The sequence below is a fragment of the Nipponia nippon genome, unplaced genomic scaffold (assembly GCF_047370975.1).
Source record: "Nipponia nippon isolate SJK-2023a ecotype South Korea unplaced genomic scaffold, ASM4737097v1 scaffold_7, whole genome shotgun sequence".
NCBI lineage: Eukaryota > Metazoa > Chordata > Aves > Pelecaniformes > Threskiornithidae > Nipponia > Nipponia nippon.
In genome coordinates, this window is record NW_028262391.1 from 10,160,466 (window position 1) to 10,186,486 (window position 26,021).

General features: G+C 41.5%; 1 protein-coding gene across 7 annotated transcripts in view; it reads right to left on the reverse strand.

Annotated features, from left to right (window-relative positions):
* The window catches only part of MED12L (mediator complex subunit 12L), a 177,710-nt gene that overhangs the window by 129,175 nt on the left and 22,514 nt on the right, over positions 1-26,021 (reverse strand). For 5 of the 7 annotated variants that reach the window (XR_015700795.1, XM_087740803.1, XM_087740804.1 and 2 more), the window contains exons 2-10: positions 22,395-22,499; positions 20,340-20,531; positions 18,308-18,467; positions 14,895-15,064; positions 14,121-14,231; positions 13,423-13,692; positions 11,087-11,236; positions 10,449-10,548; positions 10,114-10,250 (exon numbers count right to left, since the gene is read on the reverse strand). Coding sequence is in view for 6 of the 7 variants with exons in the window: in XM_087740803.1 (XP_087596929.1) it covers positions 10,114-10,250; positions 10,449-10,548; positions 11,087-11,236; positions 13,423-13,692; positions 14,121-14,231; positions 14,895-15,064; positions 18,308-18,467; positions 20,340-20,531; positions 22,395-22,499 (1,395 nt within the window). In the remaining variant the exon portion in view is untranslated. Of the gene's footprint in view, positions 1-10,113; positions 10,251-10,448; positions 10,549-11,086; positions 11,237-13,422; positions 13,693-14,120; positions 14,232-14,894; positions 15,065-18,307; positions 18,468-20,339; positions 20,532-22,394; positions 22,500-26,021 lie in introns of those variants that run through there. The other 2 variants (XM_087740806.1, XM_087740807.1) reach the window with 2 other exon arrangements.

A 26,021-nucleotide genomic window follows, 5' to 3' on the forward strand; every position in this document is an offset into this window, starting at 1 on the left:
GCAGTCAGTGAGCTAACCACTTCCACTGCTGCTGTTCCCACTGCTCAAGGGAACAGTTGTTTAAGCCTTCCGACAAACGTGAAAACAGCCCAAAGTAAAACTCCAGTCACCATATACAAGAACACACACAAACAAAATTCAAACCAAATTTCAGGTGCCTGTGTTTTTGGAGTCCTAGTGAGTATTACTCGCAAATTCGTGCCTGTAACGCTTACCTCTGACCACTATGAACGCAAGACTCGGCAGGGCTTGGCTGGCCTCCGCTGCTGAGCCCTCCAGTCCCTGATGGCCATCAGTCTGTTTAGTGAAACGGGAGCACTGTGCCCCAGCAGCAAGTCCACGGAACAGGCGCATCGGGGAGGGAGCTCATACGAGACCGACCTACCTCAGGGCGGGCTCCCACGTCCGCCAGAGCCTGTGCACCCCCAGGTTACAACACCAAATGCCAGAAGACCAAGTGAATTTGTTATCAGACACGTCGTCTGTACTCACGGGTTGTAATTAACAGGATACCTCGTTTGAATTGCACACCCCACTGTCTACGATCAATGGCTAAGGCTTATTTACCCAAGCACATTTCTTTCACGTTTGGTTGTTTGTTTTACAATCTTTCATGAAGCTCACTGACAACGAGTGCAGGGGAAACGAAACAGCATTGTGATCAACAGCAAATTGCACATTTAGAGTTTTAGATATTAAGCCAGAAATAGTCACTGTCTTTTTTCTTTTAAGCTAAAGATTGCATAAATGACTTATTTGATAGCCCAAAGAAAAGAGAAAACCCAGGGCAAGCCAACCTTTTTCTGTTAAAGCTGGATGTTATTTCAGTTATTTCAAGAAATGTTGTGAATTCTTACTTTTGAACAGCACTTCCAGGTGTAGCTCTGTATTAAAATTCTCTTAACAAAAGGGATAAATAAAGGACAGACATTTGTGCAACCCACAAGAAAGTAACATGAAATTATCCTGGTCAGGACCGCATTGAGGTTTACATAAATTAACTACAGATTAATTCCTCAACTGTTCTACTTGAACTTCAGGAGATTTCATGGAGTGACTGATCTGCTTCAAGCAGCTTGTTTTCAAGGGACAATCTGGTTTTTTTGGGTGGGGGTGGTGGAGGTGGTGTTAAAATTAAACAACTAGAAAGACAGCTCTACAGTTAAGAAAACGCAGTTAATTCTGTTTCTAAACAAGTCACCTGCTAACACTGTGATATTTATTACTGCAAAAATATAAAAATAACTCTGAAATTCTATGCCCATAAAAAGCAGAACTACATTTTCAGAGATGTAGAATCCAACATCACCACAAATCAAACACCTACAAGTGATTATGTACCTTAAAAATCACACTGTTGATTCCACGGTTTCACATATACATGGAACATAACCTCTTTTGAAGGGAAAAAAGCCTACCATAAATACGAGAAAAATCAAGGTGTTTATCCATCCAAGAATTTCAACCACACCACTTTTAAGTGCCAAAAAACAGTGAGTTTGGTTCTCAGGAACTGACACGTGCAGCAACTAAAAAAAAAAGTTATCCGAGTGCAGGTAATTATTTGAACCCTCTGACGCAGACTTTTGTTGGGGAAGGTGGCATCACCAGAGCCATTCACATACATTGGGCTCTTGGAACACAGGGCCCTGCAGCAGCTGAGAAAAGTGAAGTTGAAGTGTCTAACCATCAAATACTTTATTTTGCTTTTGACTACAAATAACAAATACATTTGAAAGCTGTATCAAGTCTCTGCAATATAAATAATTACCTAAAACCCCTACAGTAAGTACGCCTGTACAGCAGTACATGGGCAGTGGAAGACTATGCTAACCAACCCATAGCTCATCTGTGGAGCCACAAACCAGAAAATCAGTTAGTCCAATGCTGCAAACTCCAGCGCTGACTGCTCGCCGCTTTGCTGAGCATGGATAGGGGTGTGCTGCTCCTGGGTACCGGGGCGGCAGCACCTGTGATGCCAATAAGGCAAGTGGGAGAGCTGTAACTCCCTGCCCCGCTGCACAGCCTCAGCAGTCTGCTGCACGCTGCATGACTTCCTCCCGATGCCGTCTCATGATAGCTGTACCTCATGGTTTCCTCCCTTCTGACACCATGTTTACTTAAACATGCTAAGAATGCAATTAAGTAACGCAACTCAGAATAATCAGGTTCTGGATTTGTCTAATTTGGGATCTTGTATCTGCAGATGGTCTGGCCTGGAAAAGTGCAGACCACGTTTCAGAGGGGCTCAAACTACCGCCTTGAAGAGTAGCATTAAGATCACATTTGTACCCTCAAAATTTTAGGGGCAGGAAAACAAAAAGATCAGTTCACACATCACTTAACGACTACGTTTTGTAAGGAAGACAAGACATAAGGTGCTGGAGCACAGGACAGGTGTGGGTAGGCAGGAACTGCAACTCCCTCGAGCCAGGGGAAGCTCTCCCACAGACGAGACCCTTCCTCGAGATTCCCAAACTTTCCACAAGTCCTCATGAAAGAAAAATACTTCAAGGTGGCATCAAATGAGAGAGATTATCTACACCAGGTAGCAGACACCTTTGAAGCAAGATTTCAAGCACAGACAACTCACAATATTTGTCATTTAGCCACAACCCAAAATAGCTGTAACCTTCTGAAAGCCACCAGTCAGATGCTTTCAGAGAAAACCAAAGGCCTCATTTCTACCAATTTACAACTGGAACAGAAGGTGGGTGAAGAAAAGAAGAAAAGAGTTGGTTTGTTTTTATTTTTAAAAAAACACCACAATTAGTAACACAGGAAAGTATTAAAAGGAAAGTATTAAACGTTACTGTTCCTGATAGGTTTGGAGACAGGAACTCAGAAGTACTATTAAACCTCTGCTTTCCATAACTCTGAGCCCTTTTCCCACTAGTCCTTGCTTTTACGATTTAATTAAAATTTGCTACTAAGGAACTAGTTTGACTTCGCACTAGCTAAGGCCACCATTGAGGCACCTGGACTGCAGAAATTATCTTTTTGTGGCGGAGGCAGGAAGAGCAGGGCATAACTCCCAGGAGCTCGAATCACCAAGCAAAAGGAAACCCTGACCTCCTCTCACCTCACCAAAACCTCTCCAGAAAGCAGCCAGGTGTGTGACTCAGTCCTGCCGGGGAATGCCCATGCCATTTGTCACCACTGGCCCCTGGGCTGCCATCCACACCGGGGAGCTGCCGCAAAGCCCAGCCGAGCATCCTCCCTGCGCTCGGAGCCGCTTACAGGAACTTGCTGCAGGCGGGCGGCCGGGCACACCGCCTCTCACGCCCCCACACCTGCGGGCCTCAACCCGTTTCAAGGGAGAGAGATGAACAGCACCTGAGAAACCTTTCCTCCTCCCCAGAGACTCGCTGCTGCTTCTTGGGCTAAAAGAGGGGAAAAAAAGCTTGTAGCAGGTGCACTCTTATGCCAGTCATAGATGCCTGCGGAGGATATAAATGAGATACTTTGTATATACATACATACACACACACACACAGAGATGTGTGTGTGTATATATATATGAGTATACACATATATACACACACACAGAGATGTGTGTGTATATATATGTGAGTATACACATATATACACACACACAGAGATGTGTGTGTATATATGTGTGTATACACATATATACACACACACAGAGATGTGTGTGTGTGTATATGTGTGTATACACATATATACACACACACACAGAGATATGTGTGTGTGTATATATGTGTATATACATATTTATATTGCTATTCCTGTTCCTTTCAAAACAGGAAGATATTGAAAATGTATTCAATCAAATCATTCAACAAATCCAAGCAGGTGCTTATTGCAAGTCAAGTCTGTATTGCAGGAAACCAGTCTGTCCTTAAATCGTGAAGAAGGTTAACAAAAAAACAACAATGAAAAATCTGATTGCTTCCTAGTACGATACAGTTTGGTCTCAAAACACAGAGCTGCTTTATTTCTAAATGTTGTAGAATTTTATCATTTAAGAATATTGCCTTTAAAACCTAACTAAGCTTTTTTTTTTTTTTAGATTATCTAAAAAAGTTTGTAATCGCAATTCCAGTTAGCATTTTCAAATTAACTCCTCAGTGAAATAAAATTAACATTTTAATGTTGAACTCCAAATCTGCTTTCTAGGAAGACAAGAAAGGGTTTTCAAGAAGCCGTATTAAAAGAGACAAAGAATGGGTACAATACAGGAACATTTATTAGTACAACCCACTTTTCTAAAGAGAATGGGTGAGGAAAGACGACAAGAGCCAGGAACGAGAGCGCTATCATATTTTTGTAGGAAAAAAAATGGGCCTATGCCATCCACAAATGCCTGGCTCAGAATCCCAAACCCACGCAAAATAGCCCTGTTCACAGAAACAGTCAGGGCAGCTCATTCCGTTTGAAAACACATCTGCATATCCCTAACAAAGGAGGTCTCAAGGTGTGCTACTCTCTATGGAGAATTGTCCTCAAAAGTCCAGGCTTTTTAAATCTACTAAATGCACTGACACTAGCAGTGCAGCCTAAAATACGGAATATGAAGAAACACCTCTGACTGCAGCCCAAGAGGGACAAAGTCATTGCAGGGTGGTAGGCAAGCTCTACATACACACCGCAGCACTAACAACAGCTCAAAGACAAACCTTTTTATTGGAGCACAATTTGCATATTTGCTTTAAATTATAAGACCATGTTCAACAAAATATTAACCACTGCTTTGACGTTTCTAATACAAAAAGAAAAAAGTTGTGTGGTTTTTTTAAGGACCCCATCAGTTACTTAAGTCACAGAATAAATTTTTCCCTTCCAGAGAGATTTTGTACTTTAACTCCTTCAAACACCTAGGTGAGCAGGAATCCAATGCTGGATTTACTGAAATAATAAAGGGTGAAAATACCTACATGAACAAACTTCAGACAACTACGCGATTCGAGCAATTGAACTAATGCTAACTGCATTATTAAAAATATTACTAGAATGCTCAGAACATGCTCTCTTTTCTCAGTGCTTGTGGAAACAGACTCTGATTCTGCAGATATTTCAATCAATTTTGTTTTGCTCATCTTGTCTCTCTTACCCGTCATGCATCCCAACATACTCAGATTCAGGTCCCTTATGTAGTTACAAATTGTTAAATTGTAGCTTTCTAACTAAAAAGGGATCATCAGACCTCCTTTCCCACAGACACAGCGGGGTTGGGTTTTTTTTGTTGTTTGTTTCATTTCCAGCGAAGTGATCTCAGAAAGACAAATATTAACTCTCTGCATTTGTAACAAGCCCTGTTCATGAGAACCAAGTTCAAAACAGGACTTTTTCACTCTAAAATGAATAATACCTCTTGGCATCATAAGAATTCAGTTGGACTTGAAAGACAACACGAGAAGCAAGACCTAAATACAAGTTCAGGGACCTAAACTTTAAAAGCAATCCGAGTGCACAAATATCCATGAAGTTTCAGGATTCTACATAATGATTTCAAGAAATTCAGTATCAGTCCTTAAAAATCAAGTGCTCTTTCCTTTCATCCATTTACTACTGCATACTAGCTAGAAAATACTGGTATGAAGTTTCATTTACTAGGTATCCCTCCCACTGCTTAGGTGTACTTCAGGCTATACTTAACCGAATTGTATTTTTCTAAACAGGAGACTGACAAGTTAAAAAGTCTCACCAACCATTCTAAAACAAAACAAATTAAGAGGAAAAAAAAAAAAATCCTTTCTCAATCCCCTTCCTTAGTTGTACTTGTGAAAGACTGACAGGTAATAACATATAGAGAGACCAAAAGTTAGGTGAGAGCTGAGTGGGTTTAAGCCACGGGAAGATGACAGGTGAGCTCAAAGAGCAGTTTTCATAGACATTACGGAAAAGCCACTGTTGCATTCTCTAGCTCACTCTTGTGAGGACTCTATTTTTGCACAAATTGACTCAAGCCTTCAGAGGGAGTGATCTTTAAAAGGGGGTGGAGAGGAATCAAAGATGTTCCAAATCTGGATGAGTGCAACACAATTTTACTCCAATTTAAAACTGTATGGTAGCAATACAAACTGTTTACTAGATTTATTTATTTAAAGATACCTCCACAATAACCACCACAGCAATAATCATTCTGGACCTGTGCACAAGAGAAGTTTTGAGTCAAGGAAATGTCAGATAGAAATACCTGTGGCTATAAATAAGGCCAGCAGTTTTCTCTGCAATACTACCTCAAATGAAAGTGAATTTACTGCTTTATGCCACGTCATAGATTTCTAGATTTCAAGTCCTCCTACTCAACCAAATCTACTGAGAAACTCTATAGAAGTCAGTGAAGCAGAATTAAAAATGAAAGGTCCTTTGCATTACTCACTGTGCACATGGTCATTCTCACAAGATAGCATCGTTCTTACCACATTAATTGTGATATTACATTTTTATTGGCTGGCAGACCTTCACATCAAAGAATTCAATAACTGTTATTATCATTTGGAACTTCATGGATAAAAAGCCGAGCATCTGACAGATGTAATAAGTGCTACTTTTTGGGTTGCACGCAGAGCCTGATGGAAGCCCCGTGCCTGTAAGGAAACCTACCACACAAGAGCACCCAGGCTGTGATCTGTGATCAGACGAAGCTATTCCTATGGGATTACACAGGGACCACCTCTCTTAAGACACAGGGACAGTCAGTAAGAAACTGCAACGCAATTCTTATTTCCTATTTAAAGTCTGCTTAATAATGCACCATTTAATAATGCAATTGGTGCTCCTCCATGCTAAGTCTTCTCCAAGTCACTGGAGAAGCACTGGATTCTCCTCCCACTTCTGTGGCCTCTCTCGAGGTCAAGGATAGAGGGTTCGTTCTGGGTCTGGTCAAAATGTGGATTTAACATCACATTTTCTCACACAGCTTCAGTGTGCCACCTCTGTCACAGGCAACATGACGCTCAAAATCTGAGCTCTGTTCAATGCCTGCCGTCCATCTGCCATATTTGTCCTACTCAAACTCAATGTACACCCACAGCTCAGCCCCTCACTCCACATTTTTCTCTGTTTTGCTCTCTCATGTTCTGTTACCAATGTCACCAGATCCCAGCCTTCAGCGCCATTCCTCTGCACCTCCCTGTGGGATGAAAAGCAACTCTTCCCCCTGGAGGGCCCAGGACACCTGGCCTTTCAGCTACTGACCTGTCTACACATACCTACCCTCCCTCATTCCAGCCCCTTCCTCCAAGTCTTACTTTTGCTCTGACACTTGGAAGTCATGAGTTATATATTAAAACAATTCTGAAGAAATCAATAGTGTGTATAAATGTGCTCAGGATGCTGCTTTTGTCTGTTTTCAGTCTCTCTCAGAACTGAGGTACTTTGTAGCAGGAGCCACCTTCCTTCCATTCCAGCACGTGCCCAGTGCTTTGGAGCACCACTCTCATATATACTCGCACTGGCATCATATGCAGTCTTCATGACAAAGTTTCGCAATCCAGCAGGAAAAATGGACGGGAAATAGATTCCAAACACGTTCCAGTTGGGCTCACATCAAAACAGTGGTAGTAGATAGCTGTCCTTCAAAGCACATTTTGCTTTAAATAACTATGTCAGTACGCAGACATCCTTGTGATGGACATCTTATTTACAAAATAAAAGTCCTTACAGGCTTACATGAGTTGCCAGCTGAAAACAGAGTGTACACAACCTCAAACCTTATGGCCTTTTCTGCCAAGATAAAACAGCCGAAGTTTATTAAGGGGGAAGGAAATAGAGACAAAAAAAAGACAAACAGCATTGCATGTGACAACATCCTTGTGTGCTTAACCCTGCAGCGCCACAGTTGGTGCAGGGAGGCCCCGACATCCAGTGGCCGTCTAGCAGCTCTGCAGCCCTTCTCCAGGGTGCGAGGCAGGGCTTCACCCACCACGGGCGCTCACCCACCTGCCTGCCCCAGGAGGTAAGCAGCTAAACACTACACCGGTAACTCAAATGTAACTTTGGAAGTTCAAATGTCAAAATGCACAAGTACCATCAACTGGGCATTCAGCATCGCAAGGCAACCTCTTATCTAGTTGCCAAAAGTTAAGCTCGAGCCAAGCGACAACTAAAACTGAAAACTCCAGAGGAGGTTAAGAAGCTGCAGATAATTTAAAAGTTCAATTTCAGATCAGCTCCAGACCCAGTAAGGTAAGACTGAAACTTTCAAAGTTAAGTTTTCTTCTCTCAGGAAGAAGTCTTCTTTGCTTCTGATCTCCCTACAGTCTCCTGTGATTACTGTGCAAACATAGGCACATCGTCACTTACGTATGATAACGCTTTATTCCTACTCAGCATTCTTCATCTCAGAGTAAAATGTTATGCCATTAGAAGATAGGTAGCCCTGCAAATTAACTAGACAGACCTAATTACCTTACTTTCAGAAGTCTCCCTATCAACACTGCCTTTTGAAACACCAAGAAAGAGTTTGTTCGTACAATTGTAGCTGGAAGTCAGAAAAACTTTTTGGAATACAGGCAGGGAGAAGGGGAAAAAAAAGATACAAATACAACTGCAGAAGGGCAACAGTACAGGACCACATCATCTGACCCCAAAAGCAGATGAAAACAAAAAGCCAGCACTCAAACAATAAAGGGTATCACACTCTACCCATTTTAAAAATACAAACAAACCTCGTGTGTTGAACCCCTGATTTCATGCATTAGGATTAAGAACTTTCAACAATTTCATCTGCCTGCTATAACAGCTCTCCTTCCTCTATTTCTCTCTCATTACTGTAACACTTCCAGAGATGTCATCCCCCCAACACTATACTCTGCTTGTTTATTGCAAAGTCATTAAAATGCTGATTGACAATTATTATGCAGTATTTCTGTGCAATAGAGGGTCTTAAGTTATGACCATCAATCACTGAGAACGTATAGTCATGAACAAAAAAACAGGTGTATTCAAAAAACAAGCAAACAAACAAAGTTTTTAAAACATTAACATGAGCATCTATGACAGATTGTCCTGGTTTCGGCTGGGATAGAGTTAATTTTCTTCCCAGTAGCTGGTATAGTGCTGTGTTTTGGATTTAGTATGAGAATAATGTTGATAAAACACTGATGTTTTAGTTGTTGCTAAGCAGTGCTTACACTGGTCAAGGACTTTTCAGCTTCTGGTGCTCTGCCAGGTGCACAAGCAGCTGGGAGGGGGCACAGCCAGGACAGCTGACACAGACTGGCCACAGGGCTATGCCACACCGTATGACAATATGATGTCATGCCCAGTCTATAAACTGGGGGGAGTTGGCTGGGGGGCAGCGGTCGCTGCTCGGGGACAGGCCGGCCATCGGTCAGCAGGTGGTGAGCAATTGCATTGTGCATCACTTGTTTTGTATATTCTTTTATCATTATTTTTTTTCTTCCTCTGCTGTCCTATTAAACTGTCTTTATCTCAACCCACGGGTTTTACGTTTTTTTTCTGATTCTCTCCCCCATCCCACCGGCACTGGTGGGGAGGGTGAGCGAGCAGCTGTGTGGTGTTTAGTTGCCAACTGGGGTTAAACCACGACACAGATTCACTAATATTTTCCACTTTAAAATTTTACTTCAACAGTGTATTATTAAAACTGGCTATTTCTTCTTTTCCCCAAACACTTTCCAAGGAAACTCAGGAGTCTGACATTATACATAGGCCCAGTGACATTATCATCTGCACTGCACAAAAAAAAAAAAAAAGTAAAACATTAAAGATTTCTGGTAAAGTTTTTCATGAAAATGGTTCTAAGAGCACAGGTAAAAATACGTGTAGTTTTAGAATATTTTACTATACTTAATAACCTTTTAATTTACTACTTTCTACAATAGATGTAAAAGTTGTTATCAAACAATAATCCAGAATTTCACTTGGCAGCACCCAAAAAACAAACCACAAAGCCTTGATAGATCATTTCTCCTAAATGAGGATTACAGCACTGAAAAATTCAACTGCAACAGCAAAGAGCTGTTTTCTCCTAATAAACCAAATGTAAAGTAGTAAAGAAAAAAATGCACCAAGAAAACACAAAGCTTTTGTACCAAATATACACAATAAGTAAATACTCATAAGGAAAAATAAAATCTGTTGTCTACCGATTATGACATGAGAGAAGAATGTAGCCATTACCTCTTGGTTATCTTTATTCTGATTTGCCCAGAAAATCTTGTGATAAAGTGTCTCCATTGAATTGCTGGAATCTGATCTGTCAAAACAATGCCGATCCAACACTTCTAAGGTGTGCAAAACTCGGCTGATGGTCACCCCTAGAGATGGGAGTTAGAGAGGAGGGGGGAAAAAAAGAAAAAGAAGAAAAAAGGAAAAAGGTTTACATAGGAAGACATTGCATTACATCCGTCAAATCTATTACTAGAATTAATCATGGTGCAACAGGATTATACTACAAGAAGAACAGATGCAAACCCTAAAGCTCCAAACATTTGTTTCATTTTGAGTTGTCTTACCTGCAGTTGATTCTTGGCACTTGTCAAAAGACCACCGCACCTCCACAGCACGACCTCTTTGTTTTATCTGCTGTTCTACTTCATAAATCTTTGCCCGAACCTGTAAAAAAAGATAGTTGCTAATTAGCTAGTGGTAGGAAGTCTCAATTTTCATTTCAAGCTTGTGACGGCTTTCTCAGCAGGAGCAAGGTACCCTATGGTGTTCCACAACACTCCCTGCATTTGGGAACAACAAACTGAAGTATGTTCCGTTCAAATGTTTTTGTCCGTTACGAATCATCTTGTACAATAAGACATCTTTTCCTTACATTCAACCCAGCAATAGTTAACTTTCAGCGTGTCTGAAAAGTCGCATCTCAAAATCCAGTACACCAAGCTTCCTCTTATTTGCCATTTTACATCTTAAAGTAATTTCAGTTTAATAACAGAAAACATCTGAAAATAAATAAAATTCCTGATATTTCCACAAAATCAGTACCTGAATGAAGTACAAAGTAAGGTCATCAAAAACTAGCACAACACTAGTCTTGAAACTAGATCTACAGAAATATCTAAACTTGGCTGTAGTCCTAATGATCACAAATCATTATTTGGGATATAAAACAGATGTCAATAATCTGACAACGAAAAAAGCTTACCTGCTGATTAAATGCTGAATTTCCACCTGGCATAGGTAAACTAGATGGAGCAACTTGAAGTAAATCCAGAGGTGAGCCTGGATTAACGTTCTTATTTTCATTTGTGGAATAATTCCACACCAAGGCACTTGGGCAACAAAGAGTTACAGTCTGAAAGCAACAGCACAAAACAGAAGTAATTTCTTTTTCTTAACATGTGTGATAGACAATACCAACAATAAGAGAGTCCATGAGATGAGAATCACTTTTGGTCTAACTACTACAGTGAAAGAACAAAAAGACAGGCCTATGCACAATTACTTTAAAACATCCATTTGAGGAAATTCCACTACTACATTATTTTCCTTCTTTTTTATTAAAAAAAGTTATTTAAATATATACACGTTCAATTCCTATTTGTATTGCTTTCTTAACATCGTCAAAGAACATCACCAAAGGTTAATTTCAGTCAGATCCTTTCTGCGAAATGTGAACGCGCTTTAGATAAAAGAAGTAATTTTGGTGTTCAGCTTAAAGAAAGAAGCTACGTGTGAAAAATCAAAATTTAAGAAATTAAAATCAACTCTTCTGTCAAGATTTTAAAGCACAAGAGAGTCATTGAAATGCACCATGAACTTAAGATTTTGCATTGACAGGCTTCAAAACAGTCATTCTACAACAGCTTGTCAGCAGGTACCGATTACCCTGTAGCATTTGGTATTGTACAGAGCAAAAGCAGAATGCTTTGGTGTTTTGGGATCAGACCTTAAATATCATCTAAAATGATGGAAGTTGATTCATTTTATAGATGTTTAGTTTTGAGACTGCTGGATTACTTCTTGGGAAGCTCCCCAGTCCAGATCTGGATTACAAAGCAGCACCTTAGCATAAACACTGCCTAGAGAAATGCTCCCCTGAAAAGACAGAGAGCTTGTCTGAATCCAGGATGTCCTCTAGACCCACTTGGTAGCACAAGAAAAAGTGGTAGAAAAAAAAGCAGAGAAAACACACACACACACAAACCCAAATAGTACAGGAAGAGCAGAAAGATTACCAGCTGTGTTGCTAGTAGAGAAAAGCTGTAAAGCTGCCAGAGTACACAAGCATACCCCAGCAGCCCAGGATGGAGACAAATGCTGACATTCCCAGGACAGATCCATGTTCAAGAGGAAAAAAGTCACAGCATGCTGAAAGCCAGATGGGATTGAACTTCCTGACTCACGCACCCTCAGCAGAGAGAGGGATGCCGATACTCTCCCACTTTCTTTCCTCAGCACCAACCGAGCCTTCCCTGCACACAACCCAGCCTGCCTCCAGTCTCTGGACTTCCCAGACTGCGACAACTGCAGGGAAGAAGCAGCTCTCGGAGAGGGAGCTGTGTACCACAAGAAAGTGCTCTTTCACCATGGGGGTGGTCCAGCACTGGAACAGGTTGCCTAGAGAGGTGGTGGAGATGTTTTAAATCCAGCTGGACATGCTCCTGGGGAACCTGCTCTAGCTGACCCTGCCGGGGGGGGGGGGGAGGGGCGCGGGGGGGGAAGGGGGGGATGACATCATCTGAAGAGGTCTCTACCAACCTCACCCATTCTGCAATTTCGTGATCCTGTGAGCATCAGCATACTCCTGGTACCACCATCAGGACATCTCTGTGCAGCCCCCAGAGACAGACAACTGAACAGACAACAGCAGGATGGTTGGAGGAATTTTTTAGAAAAGAATTACTCTCTTGACAATTCTGCTATTGCCGAGCAACAAGCGCAAGTGAACAGTCTCTTCTGTTCCACAGTTTTAAAAACCGTGAAAGTTGGTAAGGCAATATAAACTGCTTGTAATTCTGCCAAAACAAAATGAAGTGGCCTGCAGTGGCACCCAGCATCGGTGACAAGCTGGAAGAAGCAAGGAAATCCTCAAAGGTTACAGCTTGCAGGAGTCAGTATGGTGGTGTCTTCTGTCCAGCTGCACTCAGCAGACAGTCAGGGTCTGGCAAAACTGCGCAGGTTTGCTGGTGATGAGAACATGACGAGATGCACAGAGCATTACTGCAACCAGAAACACTCCATCACAGAGGGAAGGCTTGGCCATCCCTGGCAGCAGAGTCGCTCCTTCCTGCAGCAGAGGTGCAGACAGACACACGGGCAGCACAAGCTTCTCCGGGTGGTTCCGCCATTGTGCCTCAGCCAGTGTGGAGAACCCACCCTCCTGCTCCCCCAGACCCACTCAGTCCTCACCCTTTAATGGACGCGGGTACATTTCAAACCACAACTAGTACACCTTGTCACACCCAAAAAACACTCTGTTTTCCAATAAACTGAATGGTTATAGCCTTCAAAACAAAGAGCAATGTTACATTGGCCTACCTGCAGCATACAACTAAGTCCATACACCAGTGGACGGTGTTGAGGGCAGGAGAGGAAATCTGAGCAGGCTAGCTGTACTGGGCTCACCACAGGACCAGGGGCAGTCGGACTTGGGGCTGCCAGAGGAGGGTTACTTGGTCCAATAATCATATGAGGAGAGTGTGCAGCTACAAGGTTAGGACCATCGCTTAGCAATAAAGATAGGCGTCTGGCACAAAAATAAGCAAGGCGACGGGATAGGTAAGCTGACTGAACAAACTCTTCTGAATACTGAAAGTTAAAAAAAAAAAAAAAATGCATAGTTTACTACACAGTCTACTCCATGTATTCATTTTCTTTAACAATCTAACATTGGACATGCATAAACTAGAAGGGATCACCTCAAATATTTAAGAGTCCAGAAGTTAAAAAAGAAGAGAGCAGCTCAAACACAAATCTATACTTCTGCCTCTTAAAAATTTCACCTGCCCTCCAGGACCAGTTACAGTAATATAATCCTTCTACCAATTCAAGTTAAGGATTATAAAGCATGAGCATCTTAAAGGTGTTTATAAATTCCAAACACGCACTGTGCAATGTATTTCCCTAAATGTCCTAAGTAACAATGTTTATATAGATTTTACCACCACAAATATTAAAATCATTTAACGTGTATGAATCACACTTACATTGATTTTAGCTTTAAAACATGCATGTACCTGCAACATTAGCGGCAACAACAGCTTAAGAAGATCATCATCAGTGGGTCTGATTTTTTCCAAAACATCCAGTATCCATGTCAAATACTCGTGTCTCTCGAGCATTCCTTCCTTAAAGGATTTAAAACAACACATCATATATCTGGGAGCACTAAACAAGGAGGTGTGCAATTACAAGTTTTATTTCATTTCTGGTTTAGCTCTCATTACCCACGTCAGCACAGAGCTACCAAGACCCTAAACGACCACTACGCGTGCAAGAACCAGCCACCATCATGGCAGCCCTACGGATAGGGAAGCAATTGCGTACGGCACCGATGATCTCTGCAGCTGGAATTCAACGGGCTGCCTGATTTACTGCTGACAGACAGATTCCCTCCCGCCAACCCTTCTGCTATTTCTATCCTCAGGTAGAAATAACCAGAGAGTTATTCTGTGCTAGAACCATGTGGAACTGAACAGCCAGGCCACCGCTCCCAACACCCAAGGCTTCAGGTGCCACAGCAGCCTCAGCCTGATCCACAATCATTAAAAATAGTCTTAAAAGATGGGATAATATAGAAGAGATGGAATAATTGAGTACATTGCTGCAATCGCAATCAAGCACACTAAGCAAATCAAAGCTTTTTCAGCTAGCAAATCTTTAAAATGAATTAGCATTTACAAGTTATGCAAGTCTTATGACAAAAGCTACCAGTAAGTTCTAAAATTGAACTTTCCAAGAATGGTAACCTCAAAAAAAAAAAAAAATCCATGCACTTCTTAAAGTATTACCTGAAACATATAAAATGACAATTTTTCATTATATTCCCACTGCTTCAGGGCTTGTTCCATCTCCTGAGGCATCACTACAGAGCTGTTGCCTTGACTGGAAGTCACATGATAAAACTCCCCAACCTTTGCCAGCTGCTCTCGAAGGTATCTGGTTATAATTTGAGTCCATTCTACAAAATAAGTTTACAATTAGAACAATTCCAGTGATAAAAGTTTTCTTTCACAATGAGAATTGAAACAAACTTATATTGCCTTTGTCATCAAAAATATTCCTCCAAAACATGAATCCACAGTTGCATAATGCAGCACCTATTGCGAATTAATGAGCTTCTTACGTTCCTCTCCTGTGTACTGGTCTCAAAGCACACATATTGTCAAGTGTGCAAGTAGCCTGCTATCTTAGCATGATGTAAAAAGCACTGACACAAGGTATGCCTTTAGGGAATCACCTGTCTCTTTCATCAGATTTCAGCATTCAGCCACAAAACAGCCCTGAAGTAGATAAAATATATGGACTTCATTACTTCCTTCCATCTGGACCCTTACTCTCCTCTTCCTTCCCCCTCCAAATATAGCCAACATAAAACGCAACAGGACTTTGCACAAGCAATGGGATATAAAACTGTTCTTTCTGTAATCACTCTGAAACAGACAGCTCCTCCAGATTTTTACTCTGACAAGAATGCAAAAGCTCAGGAGCAGTTTCTTAGGTCAGAGTGACGAGCACAGTGCAGAGGTCTGCCAGTAAGACTGATTATCTTTCCTTTGTCCTAGGTAAGTCAGTAGTTGCCGTTCAGCAGATACACAAACCTACTAAAAATTACCAGTTTTTCTCTGCTTCAGCAGTGATTCTGTATCTAGTATAACTTGGAGAAATTAGCGAATGGAAGTAAACTTGCTTGGTCATATACATAAAGCTTTGGGAAAAGAGAAATTGTAAGGAAGGCATTCTCTTAACAGTAACTGGAACAACCAAGGATATTTGTTAATATCTCAGAGACAAACATCTGACAGAGCTGTATTTAATCAGCATGCAGCATATTTTAGAAGAGCACTCTTTTATGAATACATAATGCAGTTGCTTTGACAACCTAAGCCTGTTTACTGTCAGAGTTACAGGAACTACCACTCTCACACACAACTATTTTTGCTGTTTACTACCCACTTCAGACTTCAGCTAATGTGTTCATTCTTTTTTCCCTTTGCATTTGTAATTGACAGTCCTGTCAACATATACAGACTATATCTTGAATGCTTTACCATCCACTGAAATTTCTGTATGGAGCTAGCAGGTTTTGGTGTTTTCATAGAGCAGTTTAACTACATTTACTTCAAACATTCGCTCACTTTTGGAAAAACAATTCCAAATCCACTACTTCAAACTTATTTCATGTGACAGTATGAAAGAATAATTTTCCCAAAGCAATTACCAATATCTCTGTGCCACTGAGTTAGAAACAATGCAACTGCTTTTCTGTTACCTGAGGCACAGATATAAAACATTTTGGGAACTGTCAAAGGCTGCTCAGTAACATGCAGCAAACTACTTCTCAAGAAGCTCTCAATGACCTTTGCAAAACAGGGAATTTGGACAGAGAACATAACCTTCAGTGACCTACCTCAGAATACTCGCTGATAAAAGTCACGGGCACCTCAGCCCACTCCTACTGGCTTCATTCATCCTCACTGTGAAGCAGGTGTCACCATGGTGCCAGCCCAAAGGAGAGCCAGAAGTACCTGCCTACCCCCCCATCACACACCACCGCCTTGCACCTTCCCAGTAAGCATAAACTCCTTTTATTTTAAAGAGCAACTACTCCCAGCCAGAGCAAACTAAGTCTAGATCAATTTATCACAACAGAGTGGACAACCTTAGCTTTCCTCACCTCCTTCTTACTCTTCTTTCTCCCCCACTCCCAGACAACCAAGAAGGAGGGTGTTTAACTACACCCTAACGAGTATGCGTCCCAAGCAAAGGAACAGCCCCGGCCTTGGTGCACAGCATCACCATTTCGGTCCCTCTAAGAAAGCCACAGATGTTCTCTCATCACTAGCGGAGCTACTCACGACAGATTAGGGAAGCAATTAGCCTGCTCTTGCTGCCTGCTCCGAGCCACCTGCTAGGGTCTACCCCAAAAAATGCTTACATCATTCAAGAAAAAAGGGAAGACAACCTGAGAGGTTGGAGAGAGGACCTCTTTCAGCATCCCTTGGTGCAAAGGGCAGAAGGGGAATTTGAGAGAAGGAAAGAGCAAGTCACCCAGCCCCACTTGGCAGTAACAAAACAGCTCAAAGGAGCCTGAACTCATCCCATGTCAGAAGAGGAGTGGGGAACTGTGCTAATCTCCCACCAAAAGAGCACTGACCTCACTACAGAGAAGCTAGCCCCAGAACAGCAGCCTCCCAGAGTTCATAAACCAATGGAAGCAACAACCTGACTATCTGATACCTGGGCAGGTGTCTCTTTTCCTTCTTGCCAGCCACACGCACTGCCTCCCCTTTGCTGTCTGTCTCTAAAAATCAGACTGATTTTTAAAAATATTTTTAAAAGTATCACCAAAGAACAAACATAGGATGTTTGCTAGAAAATACACTTTTGGGGCTTTAACTAGGAACTCAGAGTGAAAACTAGTGTTATAAGCCTACAAATAATTTAAAACAAACAAACACACACAAAGCAAAGTTTGAAAGAAACAACAGAATGAGTTGGCAGGAAGAAGCAGACATTTCTCCCAGCACTACGGAGATGCTGCTAAACAGCAGTGAAATTGTCTGTTCTGAGCACAGTTATTTTGAGGACAAAGAAGGAAAACATTCATTCCAGACAGTAGAAGAGCTGTAGGTAGCATATGTAAATTGAGAGAGTAAAACTACAACTTTGATAATAGTTAAAGTACCTTTGAGCACCTTAAAGGTGTTCACTGCTTGGCCCACTGGATGGTGCCAGGCAGTGTCATTTAAGGTTAGTACTTAAAATAAATACATTGCCACCTATGTTCTAATAAATAAGCTTTGAAATTCACATTTCATTCCAGGCTTTCTAAATTAGCAGTTCTGTTCATGTTCCCTGGTAACAGTTATCTTAGCACAACCTTTGCTACTCCTGCCAACCCCGCAGAGACCGGTGTTGGCGGTGAAGATGCATCACAGCCAACTCCTCAGATGCTGCGCCTGGAGATTTAGGGAGGAATCAGCTGGGAGGAGAAGCAGCCAACAGGACAGTATTTATGCTGCATGGCTCTTTGTACTCTTTGACGCACATTTCTAAGCAAAACTGATTTAAAAGAATTTTTATTCCCCTTCCCACTACAAAGATCCCTCCCTGGACACCTAGTAACACCAAAGCCAAGAACAAGAGGAGCAGGCCTCTTCAGCTATTATTACGCATTTAGACATTACAGATGTTTATTTACCAATATTTGGGTCAGTGGCCTGGCGTTTCTTGATTTTAGCTTCAGAAATAGCAGCGTAGTAGGCACACGTCATTTTGATCAGCCATGCCGCTCGCAAGAGTGGCACAGAATATTTTGCTAAGTAAGCAAAAACATCTTCTTTTTTACTGAGAATAGGAACCTGAAATGAAACAGGAAACAAGTTATAGCACACAGTCTGAACAGCAGCGGGCGCCTGCAGGTTAGCCCAGGCCTCCTCTGCTCAACCCCGCACTACCTGGCGAGCGGCTGACCTCTTCACCAACCTAGGAAGCCACTACACTAACAATACCTATTGTCTAGACACATAGAAACAGAGACTTGACAAAAAAAAGAGATACTGCCCCACACTTCCCCCAGGTTTCACCGGGAGCATCCTTTCCCCACTCAGAGATGCCTGAAAGGCCACTAGCAAACCTCTTGACACAGCCAAAGGTATCCAGATAGAGTACTGCAAGCTGATCCTCCATGGAAAATGGAAATATATCCAGGTTTTGGGTAAGGGTTCAATTACACAGACACTGCCAGTTTCACTGATGTACCTAGTTCAGAGGAGTCCATAATAACCAGAGCGCACCAGGGCAACACAGCCTGGCCACCTAATACTGCCTGCACTGGCCACACACAACTGGTCCCACAACACTTCCAGGTGAAAAGTCACTCTATTCTGTCACAGCAATCCTTACACCTTTCTGCATAAAGGCAGAATAATTTTAAAATGCACTTTTAAAGGAACGTATATGAGAACAAGACATTTCATACCCAGTGGAGACAGAAGGGAGCAGAGGCACAAATGCTACACTTACTATCCCCTACCACAAAATCCTCATTACTCCTTCAAGCGTACTCAACCTTTCTAACAGAGTGCCTGGAGAACAGAGGTGCATCAGTGCTGAAGAGAGCAGCTAACAAAGCACTAAGCCTTTCTTGTAATGCTCCTCAGTGGTCAGTCTAGGGACTCTACACAATCAATTTCACAGTGTTCTTAACATGCTTATTTACTGTTATCAGCAGGTTTATAAATCTGATTATTTAAAAAAATCTTAAATAATGAAAGAAATCTCTTTAGCACTTCTGTCCACAAAATTAACCTCTCAGAAAGTCAGGGGGAAAGTTAAGTTGGTGGCATGCTTGCCACAGCAAAGCTCTTGTTTTTTCTGGTGGCTGTATTGGTAGCAAAACAGCACACGTTCTTCACCAACTGCATGGCAACAGACCAAAAACTGGTGAAACTTGTACCTTCTGTTATTTTGGTCCATTTATGCTCAATAGTCTTGGAATAAGAGTTCCTTATTGCAGTTTAATTCATACTCAGAATAACTCCCAGATACTGTAAGATTAGTTGCTTGTACACAGAGCTTCAGGGAAGAAAGGCATGAATAACAGCAACTTTGTTACTGTGTTCTAGACACCACCCTGGATGAGTTTTAAGGACCACTTCAAATTTATCTTGTACTGCTGTTCTTAACAGCATGCAGTATCCAAAAAGGTAGCTCAAAATTGCCTTTTCCAGTTATACAAAGACTGCTACAAAGCAGCAAGAATTCTTCTCCTTAATTGGAAACTTAAACAAGAATGAAACTAATAAGACTGTTTAACAAAGATTGTCAATACAAATACAAATTAAATGTGAAGAGCGTGCAAAGGGGTTGGAGTTAGCAAGCAGGTTCGTTTAAGAATGCATCAGCTTCCTAACCGATTATTTCTTTGCCAGGCACGAGAATGTCTGTAAACTGTTCCTTTGCTTGAGAAAGAGACCATTGAAGTGAAGCGTACAGGCAAAGAATCTGGCTGTCAACAAGATAAACATGTCATTCAAAGGAACTTTTTACCAGCTAGATCAAAGTTCCCCTTTGACCAGGCACCCACCTTGCAGAGAGGGAATATGCTGCAGAGCAGCAGCTGCCTCCAGCACCACTCCACATCCAGCATGTTCAGAAATACTGCCCTATTCTTATAGCCCAATTCAGTACAATCCAATATCCAAGAAAGAGAGGAAGGAGTATTTTGATACCTTTTTTGCTAAAAGAGTCAGTGGTTTACTTCCTGCTAAATCCGTGAACCAGTTGTGAATTGCACTCTGAGACCGAGCAGTAACCAGCCAGTAGTTGTCTTTGGCATTTACTTGTGGTTTCTTCTTTCCTGTGTCTTGGAAAGTGTTAAGTTTTAGCTTTTCCGCTAATATGCTGCTAAAGTAAGCGCCAATCTGGTGGGGGAAAAAAAAGCAAAACGTACGTGACAACCCGGTAAGCAAGCATCTATCGTACATTAACGCACAATGGATTTCCATCTGAATAGATGTAGTCATCGCTCTAGTCCAGGCTATCAATCTAATAAGATTACTCTGTAATTCCCTGCAGCTAGGAGATGGGGATTCATGATATTAAGCACCCGTACAACACTTCTGCATTATCATTATAGAAGCTGCGGGTCAGCAAAACCAAGCCAAAGACGACCAGGCCTCAGAGATGGAGCTGCCATTCACGACGGGTCATGGTGAATGCCCAGAGCCACATCCCTCCAACAGATGCCTCAGATTTAGGCCCTGATTCAGTGTATTCTAAGAGTGTCTCAGAACATTCCTCCCCTTCTACACTTTACTATACCATGAAGTGTGTAAATACACGCTTTACACTTCTATTTAGAGCAAACTCCACTGTCACAAGAACCGCATCCATTGTCTTTCCATCATCAGTTACAGCAGGCAAAACTTCAAAGATTCGGATAAGGCAGGAAGTGTTCTGACTTCTATTCAAAACACCTCCACTACCACTCAATACCTCCAGAATGAAAAACTTTGTAAGATTTGCTTCCCCAGTACTTTCAATCCCAAAACAGCAGAAAAAAGCCCAACAGACGTTTTACTTCCCATGTAAGCTTATCTGCTTTTCAAAATTACTACAATAGAAATTAATTTTTAGGCCTGTCAGTAAGAATAAAATGTTTGATTTTCTAATAAATATATTCATAGTTGGGTAATTTTAAAATCGATAAAAAGCTTTTAGGAGATACTGAACTTATTTTGGTAATTCTACACTTAAATCTTTCAAATAACTATAAGCACTTCCTTGTGAATTTCTGGTTTATTTTTCGAACAGTTATGTTCAATAGTCAAAACACAAATAATTAGAATATAAGACAGAAAGTGCCTGCAGGTAGCAATTCTAGAAAACAAAATTAGAACAATGTAACAGGAAAACCTTTAACATTTCAAAACGAGCAACCCTGTCATTTACTTGTATCTCTTCTCCTGCTAAAATAAAAGAGCATCACTGTATAAGTAAATTCACATTTTCCAATAAGCTGTAAAAAGTTAGATATTTTAAAAGTCAAGCAGCAGAAAATTACTTTGTCTGAAAACATTTCTATAAGCTTCTTGATAACATTCTCCTTCAAAAATATTTCTTCATGCTTTCCCAACAGGGAAGGGGGGGGAAAAAAAAAAAAAAAGAGAGTACATGAATCTGGACAGATCCCTCAAAGAAATACAGGATGGGGTTTTTTTCTAAAAAGCTATTATTATCAATTTGGAGGACAGTAACTAATATTTTAGTTATTTTTATTGCTCTTTTATATCTCACACCTCTTTGACTCTCAAAAAAAAAAAAAAACCCACAGGAGAGCTAAGTTAAATCTCACTAAACAATCCAAGAATATATTTTCAAGAGACCTGGACCGCAGGGACCAGTTTCTCCTGGCATAAAACGGCCTGATGAAACAGATACAAAACCAAAGCAATTTAAAGATGTGTAAACACTAGGAACTTTCAGGGAAGGAGTCACTACTGTCTTTGTAAGTGAAGCAAATAAAAGAACAGGAGCAAAAATGAATGTCTCTTCTACAACGAAGTATGCTAGTTATGTTTTGTTCTTGGCATCCATGTTTTCCTCTGACGACTGATAACACTAGGTAGCAGAAACACAGCTCAGCATTCTTATATTAGTTCTGTAACTAACTTTAATACGAAGACTTCCAACGAGAAAGCAAAGCAGTCAAGAACCAAGCACAACCACTGCCGGCTTGGTTCCAATTTCAATGAGTATACTCAGACCACAAAGCCCTGTCTTACCTTTGAAGCATTAATGACAATATTTCTAGCAGATCCATGCTCATCTCCAGAGAAGGCAGGTTGATTACTGAAGCCTTGCTTTACATTCACTGCAGTGAGTTCATCCTGCAAAGAGTGTTTTAAGGGCAAAAAATGAAATGACAATTTTAGAAGTCAAATCATTCTGAGAAGCATGTTTTTATAAAGAAAATTTATGTATTTATGCTAGTATGTCACACTCTGCATTCACCTGAACCCTCAAAGCACTTGCACATTCACGGGATTTCAGCGAAGGGGAACACGATGCCCCTCCTACCCCCTCCAGTCCCCATTAAGTGTTTGCCTTACTATAGACTTCAAGGCCATAACTTGATAAGGATGCCACTTGTTTTGCTGAAAGAGCAAATCTCCCTCATGAAAGTGGTGCCAGTCACCAGCCATCCTGACCGGCGGAGGGAGAACAGCGCATCCTCCTCTCCTCGAGATACACTCAGATCGCTGGAACCAGCTGCATCGCTCCACAGCAGAACACTGCTGCACACCCCTCGTTACCACCAGAACCCTACGTGTTCCTTCTCCCAGCACAAAAAAATTTTTGCATCATTGTTTTGTTGAAGTTTATTTCAGTTTGTGGCCTCACGACCACCATTTGAGAATCTCTACTGAAATAAGAAACAGGCCATGGCTAGCAGAAACAATTTCAAGGAAACATCTGTCCCTTTTCCCGCTTCTTCTGGAGTTACTTTCGCAGCGGAAGCATTACTAGTCTCCTACTACACTATCAACGCACGTTCATTTTGCTGCATATCAGTATTTAAGCAGGCTTAGCTGGCAAGCAAGAACACAGAACAGACAGAAGTGGGGTCAGTAGCATTAGGTGCAAACAGATATCCGAGCCTTCACAAATGCAGAACATAACTGCCTAAGCAAGCCACATCCTTCCCTATCTTCACTCCGTACCTTCACCAAAGTTAATATTCTTCCATGGAGGCTGTGCAGTTTATTCACTTATTCAGGATCACACGCCCGTCAGACTGAGGTTTACCTACACCAGATGAATGGGAACTTGGCTTGTTTGCTTTTCTTAATCTCCCTCTGAAGGGAAGGCACAGACCTCCCCCAGCACATCAGTTACTTCCCACTAAGGGTACTCTACACAAGCTCAAGTGGTCCACGGACCACTGGTACTGGGTGAGATATTGGAACAATCCCCAAGATGACTGTAAAATAACCTATGAAAACAAAGAGTGACTGCCGTGCAACCAAGCAAATAAAATAGAAGGAAAATAAAGTTAAGAATGTCACAATTTTATTTTAGATTACTTTATTACTAGTTTTGGGCAACATGTCTGCCCAAAAACAGTGACCCAGAAGCTTCCATTTGTTTTTTTCTCTTACGCTTTGCAATGCATTTTGCTTTTCAGTATTTTCACAAAGTTTGGGAGCAACACGGAAGACAGTAATGTATTTAGAAGAAATCTAAGCTCTCTAGGGTTTATGAAGTTAGCAAGCCTCATCTGAATTTTAAATGAAATCAACAAGAAGTGCTGGAACACTCCTCCACCCACACTATCCCCAAGACAGCCTTGAAAACACAGATAAAGGCAGAGATGAAAGTCATCAAAGATATTACAAGCAAATAAATAAAAGGTAAATGGCAAACAGATGGAGATGTATGTTACCATTAGTGCCATTTCCACAGATGACCCCAGTTCTGTTATCTTTAAACTTCTCCTCTTTTGAAAAAAGCTGTCTAGATATCATTATGCTGAAAATAACTAAGAACCGTATGTTGTACTGCTGTATCTACCACCACTGTAGGAACAAGCTGCGGATGGACTGACAACACAAACACATCAGTGTTTTGGTTTTGTCTGGCTCAGATTATTAGCTCAGATTTCTCCCTGCCTTCAGCAGTAGTTCAGAAATTTTAAACACAGAGCACAGCACAGTTGCATAACCAAACACCAACTAGAAATGAAAAGACATGTCATCTGTGAACACAATGCACAGAGATACCTTTACAAACAAATTAACTATATGTTCACAGGAGCTCTCATTACATCTCACTTACGCCAGCTCCATTAACAGCTCAGGGTCACTTTCCAAGTGCACAGCTGTCCTCTAGCAGAGGGGAAAGCTTCCTGGACAAACAGGCAGAACACCAGCACAGCTACGTTGTACAATAATGAATGTACCAGGGTTAAGCCCGGTTTCACTTGGCTTGGTTTGCAAGCCGTCTCCTAACGACAGACACAAGCCCTCTCACAGACAGACACTGTCACTAAGTGAGGCGCTCTGCGCCGCACCACGCTGGATCCTCTGGGCTCCCGCAGAGATGTCAAGCTTCCTTTCAAAATGTCAAGCAGGGCCCCAAGCGAGCCCAATCAAGGCTTAAAACCCTTTTGCAATTTTAAATAGCCAAATGAACATTCAGGCCCAAATTGTGTTAATTCGCTTCAGAAATTTAATTGTTTCATGTGGGATATTTAAGACCATCAATATGTCTGCAGCACTCCGTTTGTGAGCACAACACGTACAGATGGATATCTTCACAGAAAGAAAGCCTGACAAGTTCAGGCCGACGTTCACAGGAGCTGAGCATCGTCACCTCTGTGACAAGTCAGACCCCAGCTTAAGTCTGCGTGCGTTACTTCACTCCATCACAGCTGTGACTCCTGCAAAGCATGTTCAGAGGAGGCCACCTGTGGCACCTACCCAGCCGGCTGCAGTCAGGGCACTCAAATCTAGACCGAGAACAAATGAACCGACTGTTAGGATCAAGCATTGAGGCATTGTTGGGTGTTCTGAACTGTATAATTCCATATTAACTTGCTTTTAATGAATAGGAATGAGCTCTTTCAACTTAAGCATTCTCCTGCTTCCTTATTACTGCAGTTACACTTGCTTACTGCAGCACCGAGCCAGTAAGGGAAAAGCAGAAAGCTAACAATGTATAAAGGTTTTGAAAAACTAGGAACTGGCCAGCTTATTCTGACATCTAAGCTGAGCAAACAGACAATGTATAGAGCTATACCAACTCTATTTGACAGTCAAAACCACGGAATTTTTTGAAAGGCATTCTTTTTCTCCCTAACCTCAAAAATTTCCTTCAGAAGACAAATTTAAAAGAAGTCCATATTAAACTCATGAAAGCAGCAAACCAGATCTTTTTAACCAGTCATCCTCTCGCATGCTCCATCTTTTGCTTCATGTTTCTTTATTACAATAGGGCACCTACTTTCAGCAGCTTGGAGCAACCATAGCATTAGCCTGGAGACCCAAATCCTCTGCAGGAAGGTCCAGGATTTCAACCTGTGGTGTAGCTGCTGCAGCATAAACCTTCCACTCATGCTCAGCTTCCGCTATGTTGGGCTTGGTTTGAATGACAAGATCAAAAAAATAACTCCCTAAAAGAGACTGTATAAAATACTGTGCCAGATATAGATTACTAAACAAGCTCTATATGATATTTAGAGCAGCATTATCCACTCCAAATCAACAGCTCAGAAGTCAGGAACAAGGATTAGCCAACCACAGGTAGAAGCAACTTCTGCCAGAGACTAAGAAGATGACATACTGGCCATGTTATAAACATGCTGAGAGCAAGAAGGAAGACTAGTCTCTTATAATACTGAAGGGCGCAGA